Genomic DNA, 27,098 nt, shown 5'->3' on the forward strand with positions numbered 1-27,098 from the left:
ACCGCCTTGCAGCGCTATTTTTGGCTAAAGTTCTCAGAATATGGACACTAGGGTTCAAGTGGTTAACACTTTGCTAGCCGAAATAGAATGGCTGTTGATAGATTAGCCGTGAAATTTCTATTATTGTATTATGATCTGAGACATAATATTATGTTTATAAACATGAGCCCGCCACCCCTCCTTCTTGGACGGCGCCGTTGTTTTTTTTTTTTTTTTTTTCAATCCCCAGGTCGTTAGCTCACCGTGATTATCTGGATCTCCATTGGGATAGAGTGGCAGTTTTGGCCGAGGCATCTTCTCCCGTGCGTTTCGCGTGCGCGATCCGTGCGCATATAATCCAAGCATATAATCCAAGAATGACTGAACAGTCGATGTGACCATTTTGGCTAGCTTAGCCCTTAGCACTCCAGCTATGCTAATGTTATCGTCTAAACAGTAAACGGACGGCTGCTGGGAAGCCTCTGGAAGGAATGGACCTGACGTCACTTCTGCTTCATGTCAGACGAGCCATGCGCTATCGATGGACGAGTGGTGACTAGGGAAGGTTAGACGATCACCGATTTTCGGATAAAAATCTTTTATTTCGTTTTTAATGACCCAGTACGGTAAAAGACGGCGCGGCTGAGACTCCTTGCTCAGATGTCCGGTATATACCGGTTTTAATATTAACACATCGGATGCCGACGTGATCTCTGACGTCTTATTTGCTGGTGCCCATGGCAACGCGTCATTTTACCTACCGGCGAGAGTACTGGCGAGAAAAGTAATCCGAGTAAATGTAATCCGAGTATGTCCTGTTTATTTCGCGAAAATCTTTTCTTTCAGTCAGGACCGTTTTTTATCATTTCTAAGCCACAGTGTTTGTGTTACGGCATGTAGAAGAGGCTGCCGTTTTGAGAAAAAAATGAAAAAAGGAAGAGAATCCGGAGAAAACAGCATTTTTGTGCAGCCGGTAAACAGGAAGTCAACGAGCCACACAGCACGTCCGGGTGACGTAATTGCGCGCTGCATGTTGGGAAATGGAGTTGTTTCATCACCGCGGTAGCCAAGTGCAGTAGCTACAGTACAGTATAGTTTACTGTACAACGCGTCGTTGGGCACTCGTAAAGATCAAAGAGATTGACGCGTAGACACCACGTGGGCACACGATGTGTTAAGGGGCTCCCCGTGGCTTGAAAAGTGTTAATATAAAAAAGGAGAAAAAACTTTTCTATCACTCAAAGATTTGGAGGCCCCCCTGTAGTAACTCTGAGGACCCCCTAGGGGTCCCAGACCCCCTGTTGAAGACCCTTGCTTTAAAGCTGCACAATATAGCCTAACTTTCCTCTTCTACCCTGTATTTGAACCGTTTCCTGCGCAAGTCCTCCATTTGTTTCACCATTGAGCTAATAGAGCCTTCCTTCTTGCTCAGAGGATACATTGAATAGATAGATAGATAGATAGATAGATAGATAGATAGATAGATAGATAGATAGATACCTTTATTATCCCAAGGCAGGTCAGCAAGACCTTTGACGCAATCTAAATCCAAAAAAAATCAACCACTCCAAAAAGTTATGTTCTTTTAACACCAGTAAGACTCCCTAAATCGGGAGATAAGCGACCGTCACGTCGCATAGACAAACTTTAGAAGGCAGTCGTAGCCAATCAGGAGGGAATATGGGAAATGGGACAGATCCATGTTGATGACATGACTTTAGTGTATCGCTTTGCGTGATTTTAGGGCAAAGTCTGTATAGCAGTGTCCAAAAATGTGTTTTGCTAAAATCGCCCTGATGGTGGCACTAAATGGGACAGATACATGTTAATGATATGACTCTAGACATACTGTGTGTGTACCGCTTTGCGTGATTTTAGGGCAAAATCTGTATAGTGTGGGGATTTAAGGGGAGCAAATGCTAATTTCGTGCAAATTTGTCTTAAAGCGCAAAATCTTGCAGAGATGTAGCCCAGGGCTTGCTCTAATGATTTAGCTAGGGCGCCCGAGCCGACAACCTTCGGGGTCACCACAGCGGCCAAATCAAGTTGGGCTCCCATTGACTTTCTATACAGGAGGAAAATACCCAGAAAAGATTTTTTTTTCTGGATATTTAAGTAGGATCTGAGGGGTCTAACTTGGGGTTTGTCATGATGCTGAATCCTTTGCTGGCATTTGTTTTGCACAAAAAACATTCCTTGGGCTAGAAATGGCCTCAGAAAACGATGCATGTATGGGTGAGCCTTCATGTTAGTCGGAGGCCTTAGGGTTTTTTTTTTCTCGTGCTAATCAGTCTAAAAGTGCAACATTTTGCACAGATGTAGCTCAGGGCATGCTCTAATGATTTAGCTAGGGTGCCCGAGTCGGCGACCTTCGGGGTCACCACAGCTCCAGAACACACCCACAAAACTCTGAAAAGTGATGACTCATCACTTTTCATCACTAAAGTCGATGGGAGCCCAACTTGATTTGGCCGATGTGGTGACCCCGAAGGTCGCAGACTCGGGCGCCCTAGCTAAATCGTTAGAGTATGCCCTGAGCTACATCTGTGCAAAATTTTGTACTTTTAGACTGATTAGCACGAGAAAAAAAAACCCTAAGGCCTCCGACTGACATGAATGCTCACCCATACATGCATCGTTTTCTGAGGCCATTTCTAGCCCAATGAATGTTTTTTGTGCAAAACAAATGCCTGCAATGGATTCAGCATCATGACAAACCCCTAGTTAGACCCCTCAGATCCTACTTAAATACCCAGAAAAAAATGTTTTTTTGGGTATTTTCCTCCTGTATAGAAAGTCAATGGGAGGCCAACTTGATTTGGCCGCTGTGGCGCCCCGAAGGTTGTCGGCTCGGGCGCCCTAGCTAAATCATTAGAGCAAGCCCTGGGCTACATCTGTGCAAAATGTTGCGCTTTAAGACAAATTTGCACGAAATTAGCATTTGCTCCCCTTAAATCCCCACACTAGTAGGAGCAGTGTCCAGAAATGTGTTTTGCAAGAATGGGCCTCATGGTGGTGCTAGAAGAGGGCCATGTGAGAAATGAGGGATGGAGGTTGTGGTTTGGCAGCCAAGGGGCTCTATTATGATCCAGGTCTTATGCCTTATGCCTTAACTTCTTTGCCTTTTTTTTACTATTTTGAAAAACATTTTTAAATACTTCAAATGCTGATCTACATCTGCACGTTGTGATCTTGCAGATCAGCTATTTGAAATATTAAAAAACATATGTCTATATAGTAAAAAAAAGACAAAGAAGTTAAGGCATAAGGCATAAGACCTGGATCATAATAGAGCCCAAGTAGTGTGTGTGCAAAGTTTGGCATGGATAGGGGCAACGGTGGCAGAGATATGAGTAGGGCAAAAGTGTGACGTGACGTGACTGACCATACAGATTGGACACAATTACATTACATTCATAATGTATTTTGGTATGTTTGAGTTCTGGGGAAAGAACATATTGGAGAAACACTGATCTATTTCACATGTGATTTTATTGGCTGAAATTCCTGCATGTTGAGTTTTCCAGGAAACGAGATGAAATAGATTTCCTTTGACAGATACAGATATGTAAGACACATTTTCTCTGAAGCTCTTAAAACTGGGCTTAGAAGTTCAATTTGATCTGCGGGCTCACGCTGAGCCTCAGCTAATTAAGGATGTACTGTACCCCTTCCTAGAAGTGTAGTGGAGTGAAAGTCTTAAGTATCCAAAAATATACAAATAGTAGATACTGAAAAAAGTACTGAGGTAAATGCACTCACCACTAGGGAACTGTGCATGCATGCAGAGACCATTTCAATGAATAACAGTCATGTCTGATTTGCGGCTGCACATCACCACAGCTTAAACACGCTGCCAATGATGGCTCTTAACAAAGCTTTTTAAAGCACGCTTTGATTCCATTCTGTTCAATGGGAGTGCTTTGGTATAGTGGTGTGAAGGCAGGACAATGAGGACATGAGCTTGGTTCTTTTCCTTTTCTCCGGGGACGTTTTAACCCATATTAGGCCGTGTACGCATTATTACGCATTCATACTTTAGCCATTATTTTATGCTTTAACTATTGAAAAACAGAAGATATACAAGCTCACAGCGCGGCACCGAGTGCTGCACTGCGAGCTTGTAGATCAGCTGAAAATTAGAATTTTTACCAGATTTTGACCCGATTCTATAAGTGTCTTCTAAATCCTTCTATGCTTTTTTGGATCCCCCTCTCAAAATATGTAGTTTCAGGGGCCCCCCAGAAACAAATTTACAAATGTTCGCTTTAAAAATACATATATTCAGATTCAGAAGACTTGCACACATTTTCATGACTTTAAAAAAATAACAGATCTACAAGCTCGTAGCCGCGCTGTGAGCTTGTATATGTGCTATTTTTCAATAGTTAAAACATTCAATAATTCTAGACCTAAATGGGTTAAACTTCTTCAATGAAAAAACTGAGTGCATGTAGGGGTGGGCGGGGGGAGTTGGCACGGCTGCATGAGTTTTACAGCGGTAGAGGGAGTTCCTTTATCTCAACGTTGGGTTGGATCCAAAACCAGAAGGTCTACCAGGACTATTGATTAACACTGAATTACACAGAGAGGGACTGGAACAAGCGGGCAATGTGTCGCACACATATAGTATTACACTTTGAAACACTTGGCCTTACAGTATATACTTTGTTTTACATCAAAATGTGAAAATAGCTGATCTACAAGCTCACAATGCGTCCTGGTAGATCTGGTATTTTCTCCGTCTTCTTTCTTGTCCATCAGGGATCGCCACAGCGGATCGTGTGGCTCTGTCTGGTTGCTGTTTCCTGCGTTTTCCTCAGTGACTCCTGTGCACTCAAAGTGCTCAGTTTTGGCTATTTTCTGTGTGAAATTACAATTAAAAAAAATAACAATTAATTTTCGAATAGTCGAATATTAGTTTTCAAAATTGTCATGTACACGTCAGTGAAATTAGTCGCTAGGAACATCCCTAAGCTAAAGCAAAATGAATGGGATTTACTGTGTAGAGGGAGAAAATGACATGAAAGCCAGTTATTAAAACTCTTCCTTGCTAGAAGATTTAAGCCCTGGGGAGAGACTTATTTTCAGTTTTGGCTATGCTGCTTTTAATTATTTTTCTAGTAAATTAATTTGGCCAACAAGCCAGGAAGATATGCATTTTAAAATCAGGTTGATGGTTGGTAGCCCTCAGAGACTGACTTATTTACTGTCGATTTAATGCGTATAGGAAAGTGAACCGTACGGTACATGCTGTAGTTTGCTGCTACTGATCTAGGTTGTAAAGTTGTCAGACTTAAAGGTCTCACTGCCTGCTGTTTTTCAAATAGTTTTTTTCTGTTTGAATTAGGGAGATCCCTGCTCTGAGTATCTGACAACACTGTGATGTCACCTGTTTATGCCCATATATGGAGATCCCTGCTCTGAGTATCTGACATCACTGTGATGTCACCTGTGATGTCACAGTGATGTGTCAGGGGAATCACAGTGTCAGACGTTACCTGTCCGTTACGACCGGACAGACAGACATGGACAAGCTGTGACAGTTCTGATTGTAAACTGTGACCTACGGTCTCAATTATCTTTGCAAGTCAAAAGGCAACAGAACACAGAGAGGAAGAAAAACTGCCATGGCTCACTGGAGTGGAGTTTTCAATTTAACATTTTAACACATGTTTTAAGGACCAGGACAAAGACTTTTATGATTGGTAAAAACAGCATCATAACAGCGTCATAATTGCTTGATGCCAATATGTACTTTTATGCTGGTACATTTTGAATACTGTACTTGTACTTGGTGGTATTGATACTTTTACTCAAGTAGAAAATGTGTGAGTACTTCTTCCACCAATGCCACCGACAGTCTTTCCATGCCATCTGTCCAAGTTTTTTATAGATTTTTTCACATACACATACAGGACTTTCAGCAGTAGCCTACTACAAAACAGTATTCACTATTAATATGTGACTGATGCTGGAGGAAACGTCCATATGTCGCCGTATTATTACATATTATGTGCAGCATCCACAAAACAAAACAAAACAGATCATGGTTGATGGTTCACATGACAAAACAAAACAAGAGCACTAAAAACAACAACCACTTGACAGCTAGTGACAACCCCCCACCCCTCCCCTCGGCACCCCCATAATTATCGTTAACACTCCTTAACTCTTATCCATCAGGGACCCCAGTTCATCTATGATGTCCCATCTCCACTATTAGGGCTGCACAATATCGTTATCGTATCATCATCGAGGTATGACCATGCACAATATTGGTACCGCGAAAGGCAACGATATCACGATATATCGCCCTGGGCAATATATTGTCCATATCGTTGCCTTTTGCCTTTTGCTACATTTAGAATATCAAAATAACAAGTTTGGGAACCCAATAGCGCTTAAAATCAAGAGTGATATTGACGTATTATTATGCTGTTTTTTGAATAATGCTTAGTTTTCACTGTTGCAAAGCTTAAAATATTAAATATGAAATCTGTACGGTAATATCGTATATCGTATCGATATCGAAATATTTGTGATATGAAATTTTGTCCATATCATGCAGCCCTGTCTACTATCAGCCAATCCCACTTGGTTTGGATCATCTATTACTCTTGCAATAATACCCTCAAATGCAGTCGTTTCAGTCATAAGTTTCAGCCACTCTGTAAGTTCTGGCAGATGCAGGCTCTAGTAGTTACGTAGAATAAGCCTGGCTGCTACAATAAAAAATTGGAATGTTACATTAAAAAGAAGAAGAGATCTGTGCACAAAAAAATGAGGAGAGGACCTAAAGCCATTTTCCATTCATCTGATTTATGTTTATTGTTATTAATTGCCTGCTATATGAATTTAATATTTTCTTGGTTATTAGATTTTTCCATGAATTTGATGGGTTTGAATAGAGGTCTCCTCCCGCCCAAAAGCTCAAGGAATAGGGTAGGACCTGTGATTTTCTGCCGTACTTTTTATTTCTGTTTTATCTATTAGTTTGGTCATTAAGGTCCACAGAATGAGAGGCCTGCTCTGCCGGAAACATTGCGAAAAAAAGTTATGGCCATTTGCATATTCACTGTCCCATTGACTCCACTAGAAATATTTAAAAAAGGAAAAACATCTGCTTTAATTAGCATGTGAGGGGTCAAACTAGGGGTTCTTCATGATTCTGAATCCATTGCAAGCATTTGTTTTGCATAAAAAACATTGCTTGGGTTAACTTTCGGCAGCCCAAAACTGTGAAAAGTGGAAAAAAGGTGATGACTCATCACTTTTGACTGTTTTGGTGGGCCGATATCTAGCCCAAGGAATGTTTTTCATGCAAAACAAATGCTTGCAATGGATTCAGAATCACGAAGAACCCCTAGTTTGACCCCTCACATGCTAATTAAAGCAGACTTTTTTTCTAGTGGAGTCAATGGGACAGTGAATATACACATGGCCATAACCTTTTTTCGCGATGTTTCCGGCAGAGCAGGCCTCTCATTCTGTGGACCTTAATTACTAAACCAATAGATAAAACAGAAATAAAAAGTACGGCAGAAAATCACAGGTCCCCTCCCATTTTGGTGACTGGGTCCCCGGCTACAAAGATGTAGATCCTGCAATTTTTTGGCAAAAGTTCCACCCCAGGATAATGGATTTTGATTATTGCGATAATATCGTAAATCGCGGTTTCTTTTGTCACAATAATCGTGATATGAAATGTTCATATCGTCCCATCCCTAGCGAGGGGTGATAAGTAATGTGTGGCACCCTGACAAGGAGAGGGTGAGACGGGGAAGTATCACAGTTTGTGGACCGTAGGCTCTTTTTTGTTTTCTAAGATTCATAATATATGTTTCTGTGACGGAGTAACACTCAGATACAAGGATCATTTTTTGTTTGACGCAACTTCGGATCTCCGTGATTGAGTGTTTGTAATCAAGAAGAGTATTCAACGCGAGTATTCAGTATTCAATAGACTGCAACACCACCCCGACCAACAGTGGCTTTATTTGTTGGTTTGAAAGGCCACGGTAATAACTTTAGTGTATATATTATGTATATATATATCTTCATAAGTGCTACTTGCACATAGCAATTTTTTTATTTATTTCGGTCCATTTAACATAACCTTAGAAAGTGTGTGCGCGCACGTGTGTGTGTGTGCGTCTATTTGAAAGTTGCACTAATGATGATACTTTATCCTCGATCTATATGACACTAATCAAGCGTAAGTGTGTAGCAGTAATAGTGTGCACATGCGTGCGTGCGTGCGTGCGTGCGTGCGTGCGTGCGTGCGTGTGTGTGTGTGTGTGTGTGTGTGTGTGTGTGTGTGTGTGTGTGTGTGTGTGTGTGTGTGTGTGTGTGTGTGTGTGTGTGTGTGTGTGTGTGTGTGTGACAGCGTGAAATCATAGAGACGTGAATAGCAGATGCAACTATAACCTTCAGTTTGTCATTGCTTAATAATGTATTATATATATTTATATATATATATATATATATAATATAAGAGGAAAAGAAGCTGTACAAAAACCAACCACTTTCATGAAGAGGAGAAGCTATGAAAGGATTATTTCTGATGTATTCTCTGACTCATTCCTCCTTTCAGGTGATGAATTCCAGTGGTCTGTTGAATCCACCTTTTCTATTCATAATACCGCCCATATTTTCTCTTCTGGGATACGTTGGTAGCATGCGTGCACATCAGTATTCCAACCTTTAGTGGCGGTAAAGCCGCCAAATCCCGTTATTTTTCATCATCCAGATCTCCTCTTCTGTTTTATCTTGCACATCTTCCTCTGAGATCTGAATTGTTCATACCACCATTTTCATTGGTTCGTGCAACCCACAGACTTAACAACTCTCTCACATCGTAGGCGGGTAGATTGGCTATTCTCTGTACTTTTCTTTTTACGTGGTATTATATCGTCGCTGTCGGGTGAAAACCTTGTATGTCCAAAACCGTTTTGTATTTACAGTATCACTTTAAAAACGATTTCAACTAGTGAAAATAGCCGATCTAAGAGCACACAATGCCTCGCGTGCAGGCCTTTACTTTATGAGAAAACGGTCACATTTGAATCCTGGAGATACAAGGTTTTTGCCCGACAGTGACGATTTACTGTGTTTGTGTGTGCGTGTGTGCGTGTGCATGCTCATATCTTCCTAATGTACAAGAGTTCTCTATCACCCCCCGCGAGGAACCTTTCTCCGAGCCCCGGTCACATATGTATGTACTGATATGCATGTCTGTCCTCTCAAACGTAGACTAATCACGGCTTACACACGCTTATGTGCACATGAGAACTATGAGAGGGTTATATAAGCCGAGAGCGCCGAGGTCATAACAACTTAATGAGGTCTTGCTCAGCTGAAAATTCACTCTGAATGTCTGTATTAATGTTTTTATAATAGCTACAGATTGGCTTCATTCACAAACCGCACTCATGCTAATTGCTCTGATGAGTGCAGCAGTGTCACAGTTCATTTACTATGGAACCCTAAATAACAACTCTCTCTATCTATCTATATGTCTGTCTATCTCAGAAAGTGAGTGCTGTGGCACCCTAGGGTGCGTGACACAAGTCCAGGGGTGCTGCAGAATACTTTGATATCAGTTCAGTTTAACCTCTTAGATCCTTCCTTTATAGTTATTAAATCGAGTCGATCTATAAGCTCACAACGCGCCACAACGTAACACCTTGTGAGTTTGTAGATCGGCTATTTTGGGCGAATTATCCCTCCAGAATAGGGATGCAGGTGTTTAAGTAAGATTATAAAGTCATTATCAATCTGTCCTAATGGAACAGGATATTCCTGTATGTTAGGGGGAAATATTTAATTTTTTATGTAACGTAACATGACATAAATGTAAGGTGCTTAAAGTAATATAATGTAATTCAGGGGTGGCATGGATGAAAAACGTATTTATAGGGATGCCCTGAGCCTAAAAAAAGAAATGAATCAAAAGCCTCAATGAAAGCCAAGCGGGCAAAGCAGAAAATCTTTAGCTTTGATTTTAAATAATCAAGAGTGCCGGCAGTGTTCTGGGTGTTTGTTTCAGATATGTGGTGCACTGTAAATAGCTGAACGCTGATTCTGGGTGACCTGAGAGGTCTGGATGGCTCATATGATATCACACAAAGACCAGGCATTTATTTTGGCCCTATAAAACATTCAATGCTTAGACCAGCAGTCGTATGTTTAAATCAATTATTTGACAAACGGATAGCCAGTGATAGAACCAGAGTGGCTCGCTCCACTTTCTTCTTGGTATTAGTATTGAGCAGCAGCGCTCTGAGTCAACTGCAGTCATCTGGGAGACCTATGATTACAGTAGTTAAGTCTACTGAAGATGAATGCACATTTTTCTAAACCCTGTTGAGTTATTGTACTCTTGAAGTGTTACGTAAATATAGCTTTATATTCTGATATAGTCTGTAAGTTCAGTAACAGGGGTCTCCATGTCTATCCAGCCCTTCAATAAATAGAAAATCCATTTTCAGGTCGGGACTCTGGATACCAATTTTATCCAATCAGGAGAGAGAACGCAACACAGAATACAGGATAAATAAGTGGAATTGAAGGTGATGACACAAAGAAATGAGCAGACAAAATTGAAACTAGAACAGTATAAAATTGGCTGAAATTGGCAACCTGAACATGTATTTTCTTTTTATTAAAGAGCTGAGAGACAAGGAGACCCCAGTTACTGAACCAAGACTCACACTCAGTACTCACAGTACTATCAGAAAATAGTGGCACTTTAACGTAACCAAAAAAGATATATATATTTAAGGCAATAGTAGGCTGACTGTATAATGGTGTTAATGTGGCTGTTAAGATTCAGATAGGGTGGCCATTCGTCCAGTTTTAGGACGGACAGTTCGGTTTTTGACCCTGCTGTCCACCACCCAGCGCAACCTCTGGTCGAACGCCTAATTGTCCGGCATTTGTGAGAGTGTTATTGGTTACATTTACATATCTCTGCAAATCTCCTGTTTCATTGGTATAGAATAACAGCTTTGTCGCACGCATGCATTTAGTTTTGTGCTCGCTGTTACTGTGTGAGAACTGTTACTACTCACACTGAACGCTCCAGTCGCTCCTCCCACGCTTGTTTATTGTGTGCCTTGTTGGATGAAACCGACGGCAAGTAGGCTGCTGTAACGCAGATGAACTGCAGCAGATTTGCCAAAATACGCCGAAACGGAAAACTTCATTTAGCGAACAATGGAGCAAGGTAAATGAGTTGATAAAGAAGAGCAGAATTGACGAGTATCATGGCAACGGCAACGCAACTGCATGCTTTGACTGACAGGCAATGACTCAATATGAGAACCGCAGGTTTTCCTCTCGTCTTCTTTCCCCTGTCGGATTCCCCAATTGTGATCAAAATGACAGCAGCCGAGCTATCCAGTACCCATATGTCCACAAGTTTCCCCTTCTCTTCCCCTCTCTCTGTTTTATTATTTCTGATATGCGATTCGTGGAGATTTAACTCAGGAATAATTGCAAAAAGGGTTAGGGTTAGGTAAAATACAATAATTCATGAAGGGTCTTGGTCTGGTTGCATAAATAAAGGGGGTACCCAGTCTTTGTTTAAACCACTTTAAACCTATTTTACTCTATATTCGGAAATAGCCGATCTACAAGCTATATGAGCTTGATCTAGTTTATTCAAAAAGTGTAAAAATCTGGAAAAATCTTGGCGGTCTATGTGGCTCCCTGGCTGGCACAAAATATTTTGAGAAGGGGGTCCGTGACTAAATATGCTTACATATCAATTTGGGGGTCCCATACAGAGTGCCCGGAAAGGTGTCCTCCTTTCTGAGGTCCAGCTGCTGGATGTGACTCCTGCTGCAAGATTCAGCTCTGAAATCTGTGACTACGCGAAGATGTCTGGCCTTGGTTGTTGTTTGTAACATTATTGATTGAAGCTGAGCGCCGACTTTTAATCGTTTCTTCCTCTTGCCCCGAAAAACAATTACTTCAGTTTTGTCTCTCTTTAATTGTAGACGGTTCTGGCACATCCAGTTATTTATTAGTTCAGTGCACTTTCGCAGTGTTTGTATTGGATCATATTCCCCTGGTGATATGCTTATGTTAATTGTGTGTGTGTGTGTGTGTGTGTGTGTGTGTGTGTGTGTGTGTGCGTGTGCGTGTGCGTGCCGTCTGCTTAATTATGCATATTTTCTTGTTTTCTATAATATCTGAGCCAGTGAGAGCGTGTCGAATAGGCAATACTTTAAGGATGGGCATTTGGAGCTTTTTTGTGTAGACGTGCAACCTTTGGAATGTGGGCGGTTAAGCATCTGTATCAATGAATGAAGTTGCTGTTATGTGTAGCGAATAAAACATATATTGTTATATAAATGTGGTACAGTATATATCTCATTCTATACTACTCTTTTCTCCTCCTATTTTGTATTTTTGTGTATTGTAAACATATAGTATAAAGTTATTTATTCTATTCTTTATTTGTTAAAGATGCAACTATGGCATCACCTCTTTAATTATTTGTCTCTAGGTTATTTGGTCCCAAACGGTTAGTGAAACACATTTTGGTTGAACGGTTAACCGTTTAACCGTCCCATCCCTGATAGATAATATATTCTAATATGAGGCTAGACATTGTCTGGGATATACTGTATCGTAATGGTGTCAGGCGTATTCGCCTATGTTTTTTTGCCTGCATGAATTTGGTCCTTTCGCATGGCACTCTCGCCGTGGAGGAGAGTCTTTTCACGTATCCTGTCTGGCCCATTCAACGCAGTTGAAGAGCCATTTCGCCTGCCTTAGATTGTCCATGTTTGCATGACAGTGGTGTTACCTCACCTGTCAAACAGTGACCATTACACATGGCTATGATATCCTAAGCACCCCATATCACATTAATACAGATTAGAGCTATTTGAATCAGGTGCGTCCAAATAATTAAATGGGTTAGATAATCACTAGGTTAGATAATCACCCGCGTCACGGCTACTGAGGTTTAGGCATAGTTTTACTGAGGTTAGGGTTAGGGTTAAGGTTAGGTTTTGGTGGTCGGACCAAAGCAATTTAAGGATGTTCGACCTAAGGACAGAGATGTTACCCTGTTTGACACGGTGTCCACCCTATGTTCCCCAGGTTCTATGTTCCCCTCTATGTTCCCCACATCACAGCATTAGTTTTAGGTATGGTCCCTTTGACACCACTGTCACAGTCACTATAAGCGAAATGGCTCTTCAACGGCGGCGGAAAGGCCAGACAGGTTAGGTGAAAACACTCTCCTCCACGGCGAAAGTGCCACGCAAAAAAAACATAGCCATGTAGGCGAAAAAAAACATAGGCGAAAGTGCTGGTGACCATCGTAATATTGCGATAAGGCATAAGTGTTGTTTTTTCCTGGTTTTAACCATGTAAACCCTCAGTCTATTAGACCAGTTTTTTCCAAAACCTTTTAGCTCGAGACCCAAAGGAGAAATTAGACGCTTGCACGGGACCGAAACTTGTGAAAACATTCAGTACTTTTTATATATATATATATTTTTAATGTTGGAATTCATTTAATTGACGAAAATTGAATATTTACTCGTAACGGCTATTTTTGGCCAATGTTCCACCCAGAAAATGGATGCTGGGGTTCACGTCGTTAATTACTTATGGCATACTTTCCGAAAAATTACAAAAGTTGCGAAATATCAAGCTCGCAGTTGCGTCGCGTGTCCTACAGTAATGTATGAATCTCAACTCATCCTACAGCCAGTGATGTGCATATAATATAGATTAGCATTTCATATTTCACTGGCCCAGATCGTTCAACCTTCAACGTTCAAATGCAATGTTGCCATTTGATAAATTCGGCCGTCTAATTGCACCGACAGAGAAGTCAAGTCGGGCAGGGGAAGTCCCGTGGCAAGATAAACGCTTTGACATCCACACATCGTGTCCAATTCATCTTCAAAAGAACGACTTCCATTTCCATTATTTATTGCCGCTGATTAAGAAGATCGTGTGGAATATTTGAACTAACACTCTCTCTCTCTCTCTCTCTCTCTCTCTCTCTCTCTCTCTCTCTCTCATTTCTCTTTCTTTCTCTCTGTCTCTCTCTGTCTCTCTCTCTCTCTCGATTGATCACGTTGACTCTCACCTTTTAAGGAGGGTATTTTCTTGTATGTATTTATTATCACCGTACATTTTTGGACATTTTGTCCTCTGTATCATACCCATCATAACTATTAGGAGCAGTTGACAAGTGCCATTTTACAGTATCAACCATGTTTATTTAATACCGGAGGACAAGGTCCCCCTATGGGATAACCAGCGCCATCTGGCGCTGCAACAGAGTAAAACTCATAAGCTCCCGTACGAGAAATATCATTTGTCGGTAGGGCTGTCAATCACAAACGAGGGCACCTCCCCCGAGTGTATATAAGCCCTGCGGGCTATCATAACTTCCTCTAAAGCCGCACCTCTGCGCCCGCAACTAGCGAACCGAGGGGCTTTATTCGGGGGACCTTGTCCTCCGGTATTAAATAAACATGGTTCCGTCCGGAACCTATACGTTTATTGTCATACCTCCAGACAAGGTCCCCCTATGGGACTCATATACTCCCCGAGAAGCCATGAACCGACAAGACTGTCGTGCACACCGACCACACCCGGAAGGAGGTCCCGTCAACCGACGTGACCCCTTTCAGGACTGATCCGACCCAGACCCACAGGGCCTGGGCGTGTTCAGACAGAAAAAAGACCCTGACAGACCGAGGCCTGCCTTATGCACTAAGGGCAGACACAGGTCCACCTTATAAAATTGCAATAAAATAAGGGAAAAACTCAGGGTCCCTCCCCACGTATCCTAGAGACAGCAGCATGCTATCTCCGGAAGGGGAGAGAGCCGCCCCACTACGTAGTAGGAAAGGCAGCAGCACCCAGAACCGTATGCGCCATAGCAGAAGGCGCAACGTCCAGGTGATAGTAGGTCGCAAAGGTGGACGGCGAAGACCAATTCGCCGCTGCACAAATCTCCTCAATGGAGACACCTTTGGACAAAGCCCAAGAGGTAGACACACCCCTAGTACTGTGGGCCTTAAGTGCTTCCGGCACTTCAGACCCAGACCGGGTGTAAGCCAACCTAATCGCATCCACAAGCCATCTCGACAGAGTGGGCTTGGACACCGCTTTCCGTTGACGGGCATTCATGACCACGAAAAGCTGAGAAGTAGACCTGCTGTCCACCGTCCTATCACAGTAGGCCTTCAGGGCCCCAACTGGACAAAGACAATGAAGACGCCTATCCTCCTCTGATGCAAACGGAGGAGGATGGAAAGCCGTCAAAACAACAGGTTCCTTCGGGACCACCCGGTTCTTAGGAATAAAACTCAAATGAGGTTTAAGAAGAACCTTGGAGTCATTATTGAGAAACCTCATACAATCAGGGCTCACAGAGAGCGCACGAAGGTCGCTCACACGCTTAGCCGTAGACAAGGCAAGCAAAAGAGCTGTTTTGAAACTTAAATGTTTCAAAGAGGTCCTCCCAATCGGTTCAAAGGGTGCCTTGCAAAGGCCCTCAAGAACCACTTGTAGATCCCAAACAGGAAACAAGGCTCTGGTCACAGGTCTCAAATGGTCAACACCATGCATGAACTGGACCACCTCAGGGATTTTAGAAAGGCCTTTACCTGCCACCCCCAGGTGGCAGGCATCAATAGCCGCTAAATAACCCCTCAGTGTAGAGAACGCCAGACCAAGGTCCAGGCGGTCCTGCAGGAAATCTAACACCCTCTGGGCCGAAGCTATATGAGCCACCACAGGTGGCTCCTGTAGCTCACACCAGTCCAAAAAGGCATTCCACCTTCCATCATACACAGCCCTAGTAGAGGGGGCTCTAGCACTCTGAATAGTGGCTACAACCGTCGGTGAGAAGCCTGCTGCGAGCAGGTTCTCCCTCTCACGGGCCAAACCCACAGGTCTAGGCCCCGTGGGTCTGGATGGAAGATCTCGTCCCCTGCCTGGCGCAGCAGATCCCTGTGCAAGGGAAGCCGCCAAGGGGGTCGAGAGAGCAGTGGGGTGATCAGAGACCTCCACACTCCCCTGGATGGTGTCACCAGAAGAACCTCCTGGTTGGAACATCTGATCCTCTCCAGAGTGGGAAGGATCAGTTCCAGGGGTGGAAACGCGTAGAGAAGACCTTGTGGCCATTCGTAAGCAAACGCGTCCATCCCCAGAGGAGAAGGTCCCCTCACTGAGAAGTAAAGGGGACACTTCGCGTTCTCCTGGGAGGCAAAGAGATCGACTCGAGGTCGACCGAACCTGGAGAAAATCTGCCTCACCACCGCAGGGTGGAGAGACCAATCCTCGTAACGAGGCTCCCCCCTGGACAACAGATCGGCGCCACCGTTCTGAAGGCCCGGGACATGGGAGGCTCTGATGGACCTCAACCGAGGCAAGCACCAGAGGGTCATCTCGCGCGCCAGCTGATCCAGCGTACGCGAGGAGAGGCCGCCCTGTTTGTTGAGATAATACAGGGCCGCCATGTTGTCCGTCCTGACCAGGACATGGCAACCCCGGAGAAATGGTTCGAAATGCTTGAGCGCCAAGTAGATCGCCATTAACTCCAGATAGTTGATGTGGTACTCCAACATGGCCTGGGTCCACAGGCCCCTGGCTGAGCGCCCCTCGTGGGTGGCGCCCCACCCTGAGCGGCTGGCGTCTGTGGTGATCACCTTGCGTGACACCACTTCGCCCATGGAGACCCCACTTGTCAACAACGCCTGGTCCCTCCATGGGACCAGAGCGTCCATGCAGACCTGGCTGACTGTCACCTTCCTGTACCCTTGCAGGGAAGGAATCCTGAGCGCCAGTGACCACCGCTGGAAAGGTCTCATATGAAACCTGCCCAGACGCAGAAGTTGCACCGCTGACGCCATCAGCCCAGTCAACTTCATGCACTCCTTGTACCTGACCACCTGGTTCAGTCGGAAGGAGCCGAGACAAGTCAGAAACCTGTCCACCCTCTCCGGGGAGAGGCGAGCGGACATGGTGGCCGAGTCCAGAGATATTCCTATAAAGGAAATCTGCTGGGAGGGTGACAACATGCTTTTGCCAAAATTGACGTTGAAACCCAAGGCCTTCAGGTGTGACAACACCAGATTGGTATGGCGCGCCGCTTCTGAGCAGGAGGCGGCGGAAATCATCCAATCGTCTATGTAGTTCGCCAGCCTGACTCCCTGATGCCTCAGTGGAGCAATGGCTGCCTCGGTCACTTTCACGAAAACCCGAGGGCTCAGGGAAAGACCGAAAGGGAGGACCGTGTACTCGTACAGGCGCCCCTCGAAGGCGAACCGCAGGAACTTCCTGTGTGGGGGATAAATGAGGATGTGCTGATAAGCGTCCTTCAGATCCACTGAACAGTGGAAATCCCCCTGTCTCACTGATTTCATCAGTGACTCTGACGTCAGCATCCTGAATTTGAACTTTTTCAAGTGCTTGTTCAGAGCACGTAAGTCCATAATCGGACGCAGCCCCCCTCCTTTTTTCTGAACCAGAAAATAACGGTTCCAGAAGCCTAAACGGCTCTGGTCGCGTGATAACTCCACTATAGCGCCCTTGCGCAATAGTGAGCTTATCTCCTCCCTCAAGGCATCCGCCTTCAAGCCGCGGGCTCGAGTATAAATAACCTTGCTGGATAGGGAGGGTTTTTTCGCGAACTGTAGTCTGTAACCCCGTGTCACCGTCCGAAACACCCAGTGATTCGGATTGCAACGCTTCCATTGCTCTGCACACTGTGCCAGGGGCGTAGCCAGGAATTAAATTTTGGTAGGCGAAATGCCAGCCCCCCCCCCCCCCCCCCCCCCCCCCCCCCCCCCCCCCCCCCCCCCCCCCCCCCCCCCCCACCCCCCCCCCCCAAGGTTATAATTAAAACACTATTCCAGTAAATTCACTGTAAGGGCTAGTTATTTTCAAAAAGCACAGTATGGAGCATTACAAACAAGGCGAACATTGCTCCCAAATAGTGACATATAGGCCTATTTCAACTTGTGATTACAACACTAGCTAAATTAGTTCAAAGTAAACATAATGTGTCCCAAAATACATGGCTCACAACAACATGCGGTGGGGCTTGAGCTTGAAAATATCGATAATTTTGAGAGTGAACTACTCCTTTAATGAAATACATTTTATTTTTTATTTAAGGGCCATTCCCACTGAGCCAGATAACAGATAAAAAAAAATCTTTCTTTAGATATTTTTCCATTCAAAGTGGATGGTAGATACAGATAAAACAAATATATATCTACCATGCACAGATATTTGCCACAGGTACTTTTATCTGTGGTAGATATTATAGATATATTTTTTATCTGTTATCTGGCCCAGTGGGAATGGGCCTTACATTTATGGAAGAGGCTTGCTTAATGAGTTTTAATATGCTACAGCTGGAGAGACAAAAAGATGTCAATTCTTAATCCAGCAGTGCTGGATTTAAACAACACAATGATCACGTATTGTGTTTGGAAGCTGTTTACCTACTACATTAAGGACTTTATTCATTTGGAACAGAGGATATCCTACAGGTAGGAGGAAAGCAGAATGGACTTTGTTCAGTGTGTTATTGTCTCTGCTGTTTCGACTTGAGTCAAATTTACATCTCTAAAAGGGTAACACTTTCTCAATGGCCAGGCCGCCTACTAGTCAATGAATGGAACTGGTTGAGCGACATTCTATAGGCCTATGGTCTTCTCCACACTGTAGGCCTACTGCCCAGTCAGGCCTTTACACAATGGAAATAAGAGACTTTTTCTTTTTTTTTTTTAGATTTTTTAGATTTTTTTTTTTTTTTTTTTTTTTGCCAGATCATTTCTCAGTTGGTAGGCGGTCGCCTCGTTCGCCTACCGCTGCCTACGCGCCTGCACTGTGCTAACGTGTTGCTGAGCAACGGAGAAGCCTTGGGGTTGTACCGCCTGAGCGGAACTACTGGGCCGGGAGGGAGAGGTTCCGTATCCGGGCACGTATCCGTATCCGCTAGACGCCGGGCCGGAAGGCGCGGAGACACCGGCGGAAAGAGCGTTTCCGTTTCCGGTACGCTTATTTCCGTATCCGGTGGGAGACGAACACGTGACCTCCAAGAAGCCTCGCTTGTTAATAATACAGGCGACACATAACGTGGAGCCCGGGGGACAGGGTTCATCGCATAAGTAACATAATCCCCGGCTCGGGGAATTGTATTTACGTTTATAACCTGTGCTAAGGCCTTTATATGCTTCCTTGCGGGAAGACGAGGCCGACCCTGGGTGATATGTGTTGGCTTCTTCCCTGACGCTAAGACCAAACTCCTGTCCTGAACTAGAGTCGGCATAACAGTGCCGCTCGGTGGAGACAGAGGGGTATTGCACACTAGTGAGACCATACCATTGTGAATAGGAATTAGCTTGTCTGGGAACATTTTGCAAAGAGAAATATTCTGCTTGTAACCTGTCTGCGTGACTGGAGGAAGCGATATTTTCTGAGTGGAAAGAAATTCCAGCCTGGACTTCTCTACACTGGTTAAATTCATGCAAAATGGGGTCGTCTGTACTAAAGCAGGTGGGTTTGAAATAAACAGGCATTGTTTTATCAACACACTTTTTATTACAGGCACTGGAGGAGAGCACAGAGGAGGAATAAACATTAATTTCTTGGCATAAGAAAAATTGTTCGTATTGTCCAAACGTCTGCGCTTGCAAGGGGGGGTCCCCTGAATTTTCAGGGGGACCCCGCCAGAGTCCAGTGTCACTTTCGCGGCGGCTTCCCACGGGCTTTGTGGGAGCTGGCCGGTATCCCGTGCCTGGGAGGGTGGCGGGATTGAGAGCGGGCCTGAGCCCCCGCTGCAGTGCGAGGGGGTCCCGCGGAGGAAGAAGAGGGGGTCCTAGGGGGATTGTTCTGTTTCCCCTGTTTGGAGGAAGAGCGCCCCCTGTCAGCCTGACCAGGGGCCTTGCTCCGTCCCTGTCTCTTTTCCTTTCTGGGTACCTGGGGGTCCGTCGTGGCCCCCAGGAGCTCCAGAGTGATCTTCTTATCCGCCACCTCCTGGCGGAGAAGCTCAGGTCCACCGCCCATGAGGGAGGAAGGGTGGCCGGGGAGGTCTTGCAGGACCTTCTCGGTCTCCTCTCCGGAACTGCCAGGACACTTTACCTTATCCAGCCACCTGGCACGTTCCGCCTGGATGCAATAATCCATGCCGTGTCCAAGCCACTCGATTGCGTGGACATTCAGGTCCATCAGCATGCGCAGCGACTTGTCCATTTCCTCCACCAACACGTCAGGCACCTCCCGCATCTCGCTGAGGAGGCGCCTGGTGGAGAAAAGCAGCAGCTGGGTGGCGTTCATCGTCCTGGCTGCCAGCGCGGATGCTCTGTAAGAGTTCCTAACCCTGGAAGACTGCTTGTCGTCAAAGGGGATGGCAAACCCAGGAGGCTTCTTACCCACGGCCAGATTGAGGGGAGGGCGGCCTCCAGGACCGGTCCGCTCATGACCTGGCTTGAGGCTCCCTACCAGGGACTGGGCCATCAGCTTGTCCATGGGAGGGCACAAGGGGATTCCCGCCTTCTCTGCGTCGCGGCAATCGACCAGGAAGGGGAGCTTGGGGGGGTCCTTGTGTGTAGTCCAGGTTGAATGCAGGGCCTCTGCAAAGCCTGGGACCAGTGGGAGCTTTTCCATCCGAAGCGGGGGAGTGGAATCCACATCCTGGCCAAGGAGGGGAATCCTAGCCCGTGGTCCGAGTGGCGCGTCTCCGAGTGGCAGCTCCAGGCCACAACGGATGGTGGCACGTTCCAGCACCGAGAGCTCGTCCATGGGGATGGAGTCTGGGTCTTGTGCCGCTGCCCCTCTCGCCCCAGCCGGCATGGAAGGGGGGAGAGAGGCAGAAGGGGCTTGGGAGGACGCGGCGGAGATGGAAGCCTCGGCATGAGGAACCACCCTGGCCGCGCCTCCGCCCTGTCCGGAGGGGAAAGAGGACTCGTCCTCCTCCGAGTACTCACCCTCCGTGTCCACCTCCTCCATGTCGTAGTCCTCTAGCTCCGGTTCGTCTCCGTCGCTAGCATGCCAGGAGACAGGGCTAGGTGGCCGCATAGCCCGTAGCTGGGGGACGGAGAAGGAGAGAGGAATGTCACCGACGACTAGAGGGTGGAATTCTTTGGGGGGGACGGTCCAGGTTGCAGCTGGCGGAGGAGCAACGTGGGCGGTCTTGCATGTTCTCTTCTTGGGCACGGCACCAGTCGAGCCCGTCGGAGAAACAGCAGTGGAAACAGGGGCCGCAGACCCGCTAGCAACGGGGCTACCGAAGCTAGCTGAGGGCGAGGCCGCTGGAGGCCTAACCACGTGGCGAGAAGCAGCGCTGTGACGTGCAGCGCTGTCCGGCACACGAGGAGAGGTGTCTGGGAGGGATCCGGCGGAGACCGTGGTGTGAAGGCCGTAACCAGCGCCAGCGATCTCACAGCGGGCCTCGAGGGCTGGAACATCATACTGGAGGCAGTCAGTACAGTTCACCCCCGTGGCCGGGGCCGGAGGGGACAGAGAGGCCAAGGCGTGTCCTACCCCCATGCAGACAATGCAGAACGGATGAGTATCTTCATTGGCGATGAGGCCTTTGCAGCTGGGAAGGCCGCACTTCTTCGGTACCCTAGCTAGCAGGTTGCTAACTGTGGGCCGACGAGCTGCCATCGTGAGCTAACCGAAGCTAAGCGAAGCTAAGCTAAGGCAGGGAGACACGTGGCAGAACGTACAGAGAAGAAGTAAAGACTCAAAGCGAAAGTGAAGAAAAAGACCGAACTGTTAGGAAGAATAGAAGTAGAAACGTACAGGAGAATAATCTATAAAGGCCAGTGGCCGACTTCCTAGTCAACGCTTAGGCTAAACTTTACAGAAAATTATACTTATATGGCTGAGTTCGCGACACTCTAGTTGCAGGTAAGCAGAGGTGCGGAAGAGGAAGTTATGATAGCCCGCAGGGCTTATACACTCGGGGGAGGTGCCCTCGTTTGTGATTGACAGCCCTACCGACAAATGATATTTCTCGTACGGGAGCTTATGAGTTTTACTCCGTTGCAGCGCCAGATGGCGCTGGTTATCCCATAGGGGGACCTTGTCTGGAGGTATGACAATAAACTATCTATCTATCTATCTATCTATCTATCTATCTATCTATCTATCTATCTATCTATCTATCTATCTATCTATCTATCTATCTATCTGTCTGTCTACAGTATCTCTGTCTGTCTGTCTGTCTGTCGATCAATCAATCTGTCTGTCTGTCTGTCTGTCTGTCTGTCTGCCTCTCTCTCTCTCTCTCTTGCTTTCTCTCTCTTTCTCTCTCTCTCCCTCTCTCTCTCTCTCTCTCTCTCTGTCTCTCCCCACAATGGGTGTGCCACAGAAGCCGGGCTGCAAAGCTGTCGGCAGGTCGATCAAAGACAAAGAATCTCTAACGCCTACAAATCCCCCTGATGCGTGTGAACTGTGATCTGCACACTGTTCATGTTTTCATCCCGGTGTCTTTTATTTCAACATGTTCATCTGCTTTAAAACCATTTCACTGTCTGGCACCTCGCCTCTCCTCGCTGTCGGGTGTAAACCTCATACCTTGTGTCTGAAACAGTTGCTTTTTTTCAGGATCAGAATTGAAATGCAAGCTAAAATAGCCGAATGCGTTTGGAGCTTCTAGATCTGCATTTTTTAGCTGCTTTTGTGTGTAAATGAATGTCTTACATCCATGGTGCAAACATCTCATCCTGTATATACATTGGATATGAGATGTATTATATACATATATATATATATGAGAATTTGCCCCATGGATGTAAGACACTCCTGATGAAGGTCCAGAGGGACCGAAACGTCTGTCAATTTAAATAAAAACGAGCTGCTGAGCAAGAGCAGTGTGCAGGATTTTTTGTTCATGGAATTGTTTTTCATGATTGCTTCAGTTTTCACTGTCCAATGCACCTGCATCTGAATTAAGTGGATGTGTGTAAATGAATATCCCTATCATACCCCTAGGGGGTCCTCAGAGTTACTATTGGGGGTCCTCCAAATCTTTGTGTGATAGGAGCTAGTTCCCCCCCCCCCCTTCTCATATTAACCACTTGAACCCTAGCGTCCATATTCTGGCTTTAGCCAAAAATAGCAGATCTACAAGCCCACAACGCCTCGCGCTGCGAGGCGTAGTGAGCTTGTAGATCGGCTATTTTCGGCAAAGAGCGTTGGAGGGGGAAAAGAGCAGATTAAGTACAGTGAAAGGTCAAGTTTATTAAGTATTGACCGTTCAAGTGGTTAAATATCTGAAAACACACGTTAACATTAATCCAAAATACACTGTTGATGGTGCTGTCAAACAATGAAACTACTGTATATCTATGAACAGATTGTGGGGGTCCCTCCTTCATCTCTCTCTCAACTAAGGGGTCCTTACCGTCCTTGGACTGAAAACGTTCAAGACCCCTACATTCATTCACTGGGTTATGAGGTTTCTGCCTGACAGCAGCGATTTTGTTAGCAGCTGGAATTCTGACAGTTGGGTCAGCATGTTATTTTTTTTTTTTTTTGGAAACGTTTTTAAATGTGTCTGTTTGTCTGTCTGTCTGTCTGTCTGTCTGTCTGTCTGTCTGTCTGTCTGTCTCTCTCTCTCACTCTCCCCTCCTCCCTTTCTACGCGTTGGCCACATTCCATTTCTTTCTACATATTATGCTGTGGAATTGGCCGGAATTGAGTGTTTAACTCGTTTCTTGCACAAAGGCGCCTCATTCCATTTTTTCGGTTTGGTCTAATGCCTTTTGTTCTGTATGAGGTGGGACTAATTACTTGGCTTTGTGTCATTCCGTGGTACATTTGTTCTCCCGTGAATTGGGTCCATTTCTCGCTGTCTCATTGTGGGACCACAGGGGTGTAATCCACTGGTTCTCAACGTCCAGGTCCGGGGACCACTAAGGGGTCCGTCACAGTCACAGTGGACCTTTTGGAGGGTATATGCGATAATTATTACCTCCCACGGCCCACACAATACACACAGTTGTGGTTGCTGAATGAAATAACAGCTCTAACGTAGAATGTGTGAATTACTTCGAAACTCCATTGGCCAGCGGTCATTATCACCTCAAGACAATAGCCACACATACGCCTTCACCTCAGACGCCACATTGTCACATGAAAAAGGCTAGTTTTTGCTGCCCCCAGCCCCTCCTCCTACATATCAGATACGCTTCCTTGGATGGTTACTGGAGGGTATACAATTTTTTCATTTTTTCTGTCTTTCATTCTATATAAATAGTGTAACCCAAGTAACTAAGTACATTTACTTATTTTTTAAGTATCTGTACTTTAATTGAGTATTTACAATTTCTGTACTTTAATTGAGTATTTCCAATTTCCAATACTCTTACTTCTACTCTACTACATCTTGGATCCAAATATTGTACTTTTACTCCACTACAATTAATTGAAAACTTTACTTACTAGTTACTTTGCAGATATAAATTATAATGTTATAAAACACACATAAACCACTTTAGCCCCATGTCATACCTATATGCTGTTTGAAAATAGCTGATCTACAAGCTCACAACGTGTCACGATATGCGACGCGTTGTGAGCTTGTACTTTTACTTTTGGTAATTTAAATGCATTTTGATGCCAATACTTACTTTTACTCAAGTACATTTTGAATAGAATTTTACTTGTAACGGAGTACATCTATAGTGCAGTATTGATACTTTTACTTAAGTACAACATGTGATTACTTTTTCCACCTCTGCCACTGGTCACAATGTACCCTTAACACTCGCATCACTGCAGTCGGTCTACCTACGACGCAGACCGTCTTGAGATCAAATTGACCTTTTTTTCTGCGATCACTGTCTTTCCTCTGGCTCTAACACCTACTCACCCACACAGCTGGATGCCATCAGGGATACCATTGTCTGTTAAATATTGATTATTAGCGTTCCTTAGACAACATGCAGTCCCTCTCACAGCTCACATGCAACACTTCATTTGGTTAGAGACAGAAATAATGTAATACAAAAACATTATAATACCAGAGCTGAGCATCTGAAAAATGGTGTCACAGTGTGTTGCTTCGTTTGTTCCGCAGGTTATACTGTATGTTATTGATTGTTCTTGGATAATTATATGTTCGACATAATATGCAAAATTGTTCGTTTGGTTCCATCTCAAGTTGATTTCTTCGATGTGAAACAGTTTATCTGTGGTGTGATTAGGGATGGGACGATACGCGATATTATCGTTTATCGTGATAAAAAACACCCACAATAATCGTATCGTGGAGATTTAATTTATCGTGATATCATCCTCAGTCATGCACTGGGATCAATTCACCTTTTATTTGCCGAGCTGCATATCCAGTACCACTTAAACCCTCTATAATTGGTAAAAGGTACTTATAATATACATACTTGATACAGTCTTTTTTTCACTCTGTCAGATGTCTTTGCCAAAGAATAACAGATCTACAAGCTCACAAAGCTCACAACGCGTCATGTTGTGACGCATTGTGAGCTTGTAGATCTGCTATTTTTTGATAAATGTTCCGCCCCAGGATAAGGGATTTTGATTATTGTGATAACATCGTAAATCGCGATTTATTTTGTCACAATAATCGTGATGTGAAATGTTCATATCGTCCCATCCCTAGGTGTGATGCATATCAATCTGGGGGGTGATTAAAAACAAAACAAAAAAGGTTGAAAGCCATTGGTCTAATCCGGGGGTCAGCAACTCGTGGCTCTAGAGCCGCATGCGCATCTTTAACGCCACCCTAGTGGCTCCCTGGAGCTTTTTCAAAAATTTATGAAAATGGAAAAAGATGGGGGGGAAAAATGTATTTTTTGTTTTAACGATTTTTTTATCGTCACTGTCGGGCAGAAACCTTGTATCTCCAAGTTTCAAATTTGTATGTTTTTTTTCTCCGCAAAGTAAAGCCCTGCTTCATCATACAAGACTGACGCACAAAAGTAGTGAAAACAGCAGATCTACAAGCACACAACGCCTCGCGGTGCGAGGCGTTGTATGCTTGTAGATCGGCTGTTTTCACTAGTTGAGTTCATTTTTTAAATGATAAGTAAAACGAAGTTTTAGACATACAAGGTTTCCACCCGACAACGACAATATATAAGGCTTTTATAATTTTTTGCGGCTCCAGACAGATTTGTTTTGGGTTTTTTTGGTCCAATATGGCTCTTTCAACATTTTGGGTTGCCGACCCCTGGTCTAATCCAATGGTTCTCAAAGTGGAATCTGGGGTATCCTGTGCTGTGAACTTGTAGATCAGCAATATTTCAAAATATTTTAGTAAGTAATGTAATCACTTTGAACATTTCCAACAACACTAATCTTAACCTTCTCCGGTAGGAAGACTTTTCAGACGGGGGTACATAATAAAATCGGGGGTCCATGACATGAAAAAAAGAACCACTGGTCCTATAATCCCATTTCTTTTTGTGTGGCTCCTTTCAGATCCGTCTGTACGCGCGGCCCGATGCCATTTCCAGCGGAGCGGGAGATTACGCTCTCCACATCACCAAGAGGCTGCTGTCTTTCTACCAGGATTACTTCAAAGTGAAGTACTCCCTGCCCAAACTAGGTCAGTACTTCCTGCCACTGACACTCTCTGACCTTATTAGGTCGCTGTCTGTTCCTCCGTCCGGGTTACGCTCATCAGTGCAGCGTGTGTGTGTGTGTGTGTGTGTGTGTGTGTGTGTGTGTGTGTGTGTGTGTGTGTGTGTGTGTGTGTGTGTGTGTGTGTGTGTGTGTGTGTGTGTGTGTGTGTGTGTGTGTGTGTGTGTGTGTGTGCTTCTGATACAATTAAATATCCCAGACGTCTCATTACCCACATCTCTGAGATTGTTTTGAAGTCAACATTTACATGAACTCATTCACATTAATTCATGTTATGTAAAATCCATAGAATTATCGCTAAGGCAATATTAATAACCGATAGTTATAATTATTGTCGCCGTCGGAAACCAGCTATCTACATTTTTTCCTTTTTTAACTTTTACGAATCAGTGCTATTGAACACCCTTTACGTCTGTGTAATAATAATAATGTGGACCTTTACTCCTCCCACGGGGGGGAATTCAGTTTTCAGCTCAACCCAGCCG

General features: G+C 44.8%; 1 protein-coding gene across 1 annotated transcript in view; it reads left to right on the forward strand.

Annotated features, from left to right (window-relative positions):
* The window catches only part of LOC308308839 (thyrotropin-releasing hormone-degrading ectoenzyme-like), a gene marked incomplete at both ends in the record, with an annotated part of 249,634 nt that overhangs the window by 36,600 nt on the left and 185,936 nt on the right, over window positions 1–27,098 (forward strand). Inside the window, one exon of the mRNA XM_080754291.1 lies at window positions 26,452–26,578. Within this exon, the coding sequence (XP_080610417.1) occupies window positions 26,452–26,578 (127 nt within the window). The remainder of the gene's footprint in view (window positions 1–26,451; window positions 26,579–27,098) is intronic.

This window comes from Nannobrachium achirus (genome assembly GCF_963921795.1).
Source record: "Nannobrachium achirus genome assembly, chromosome: 23".
Taxonomy (NCBI): Eukaryota; Metazoa; Chordata; class Actinopteri; order Myctophiformes; family Myctophidae; genus Nannobrachium; species Nannobrachium achirus.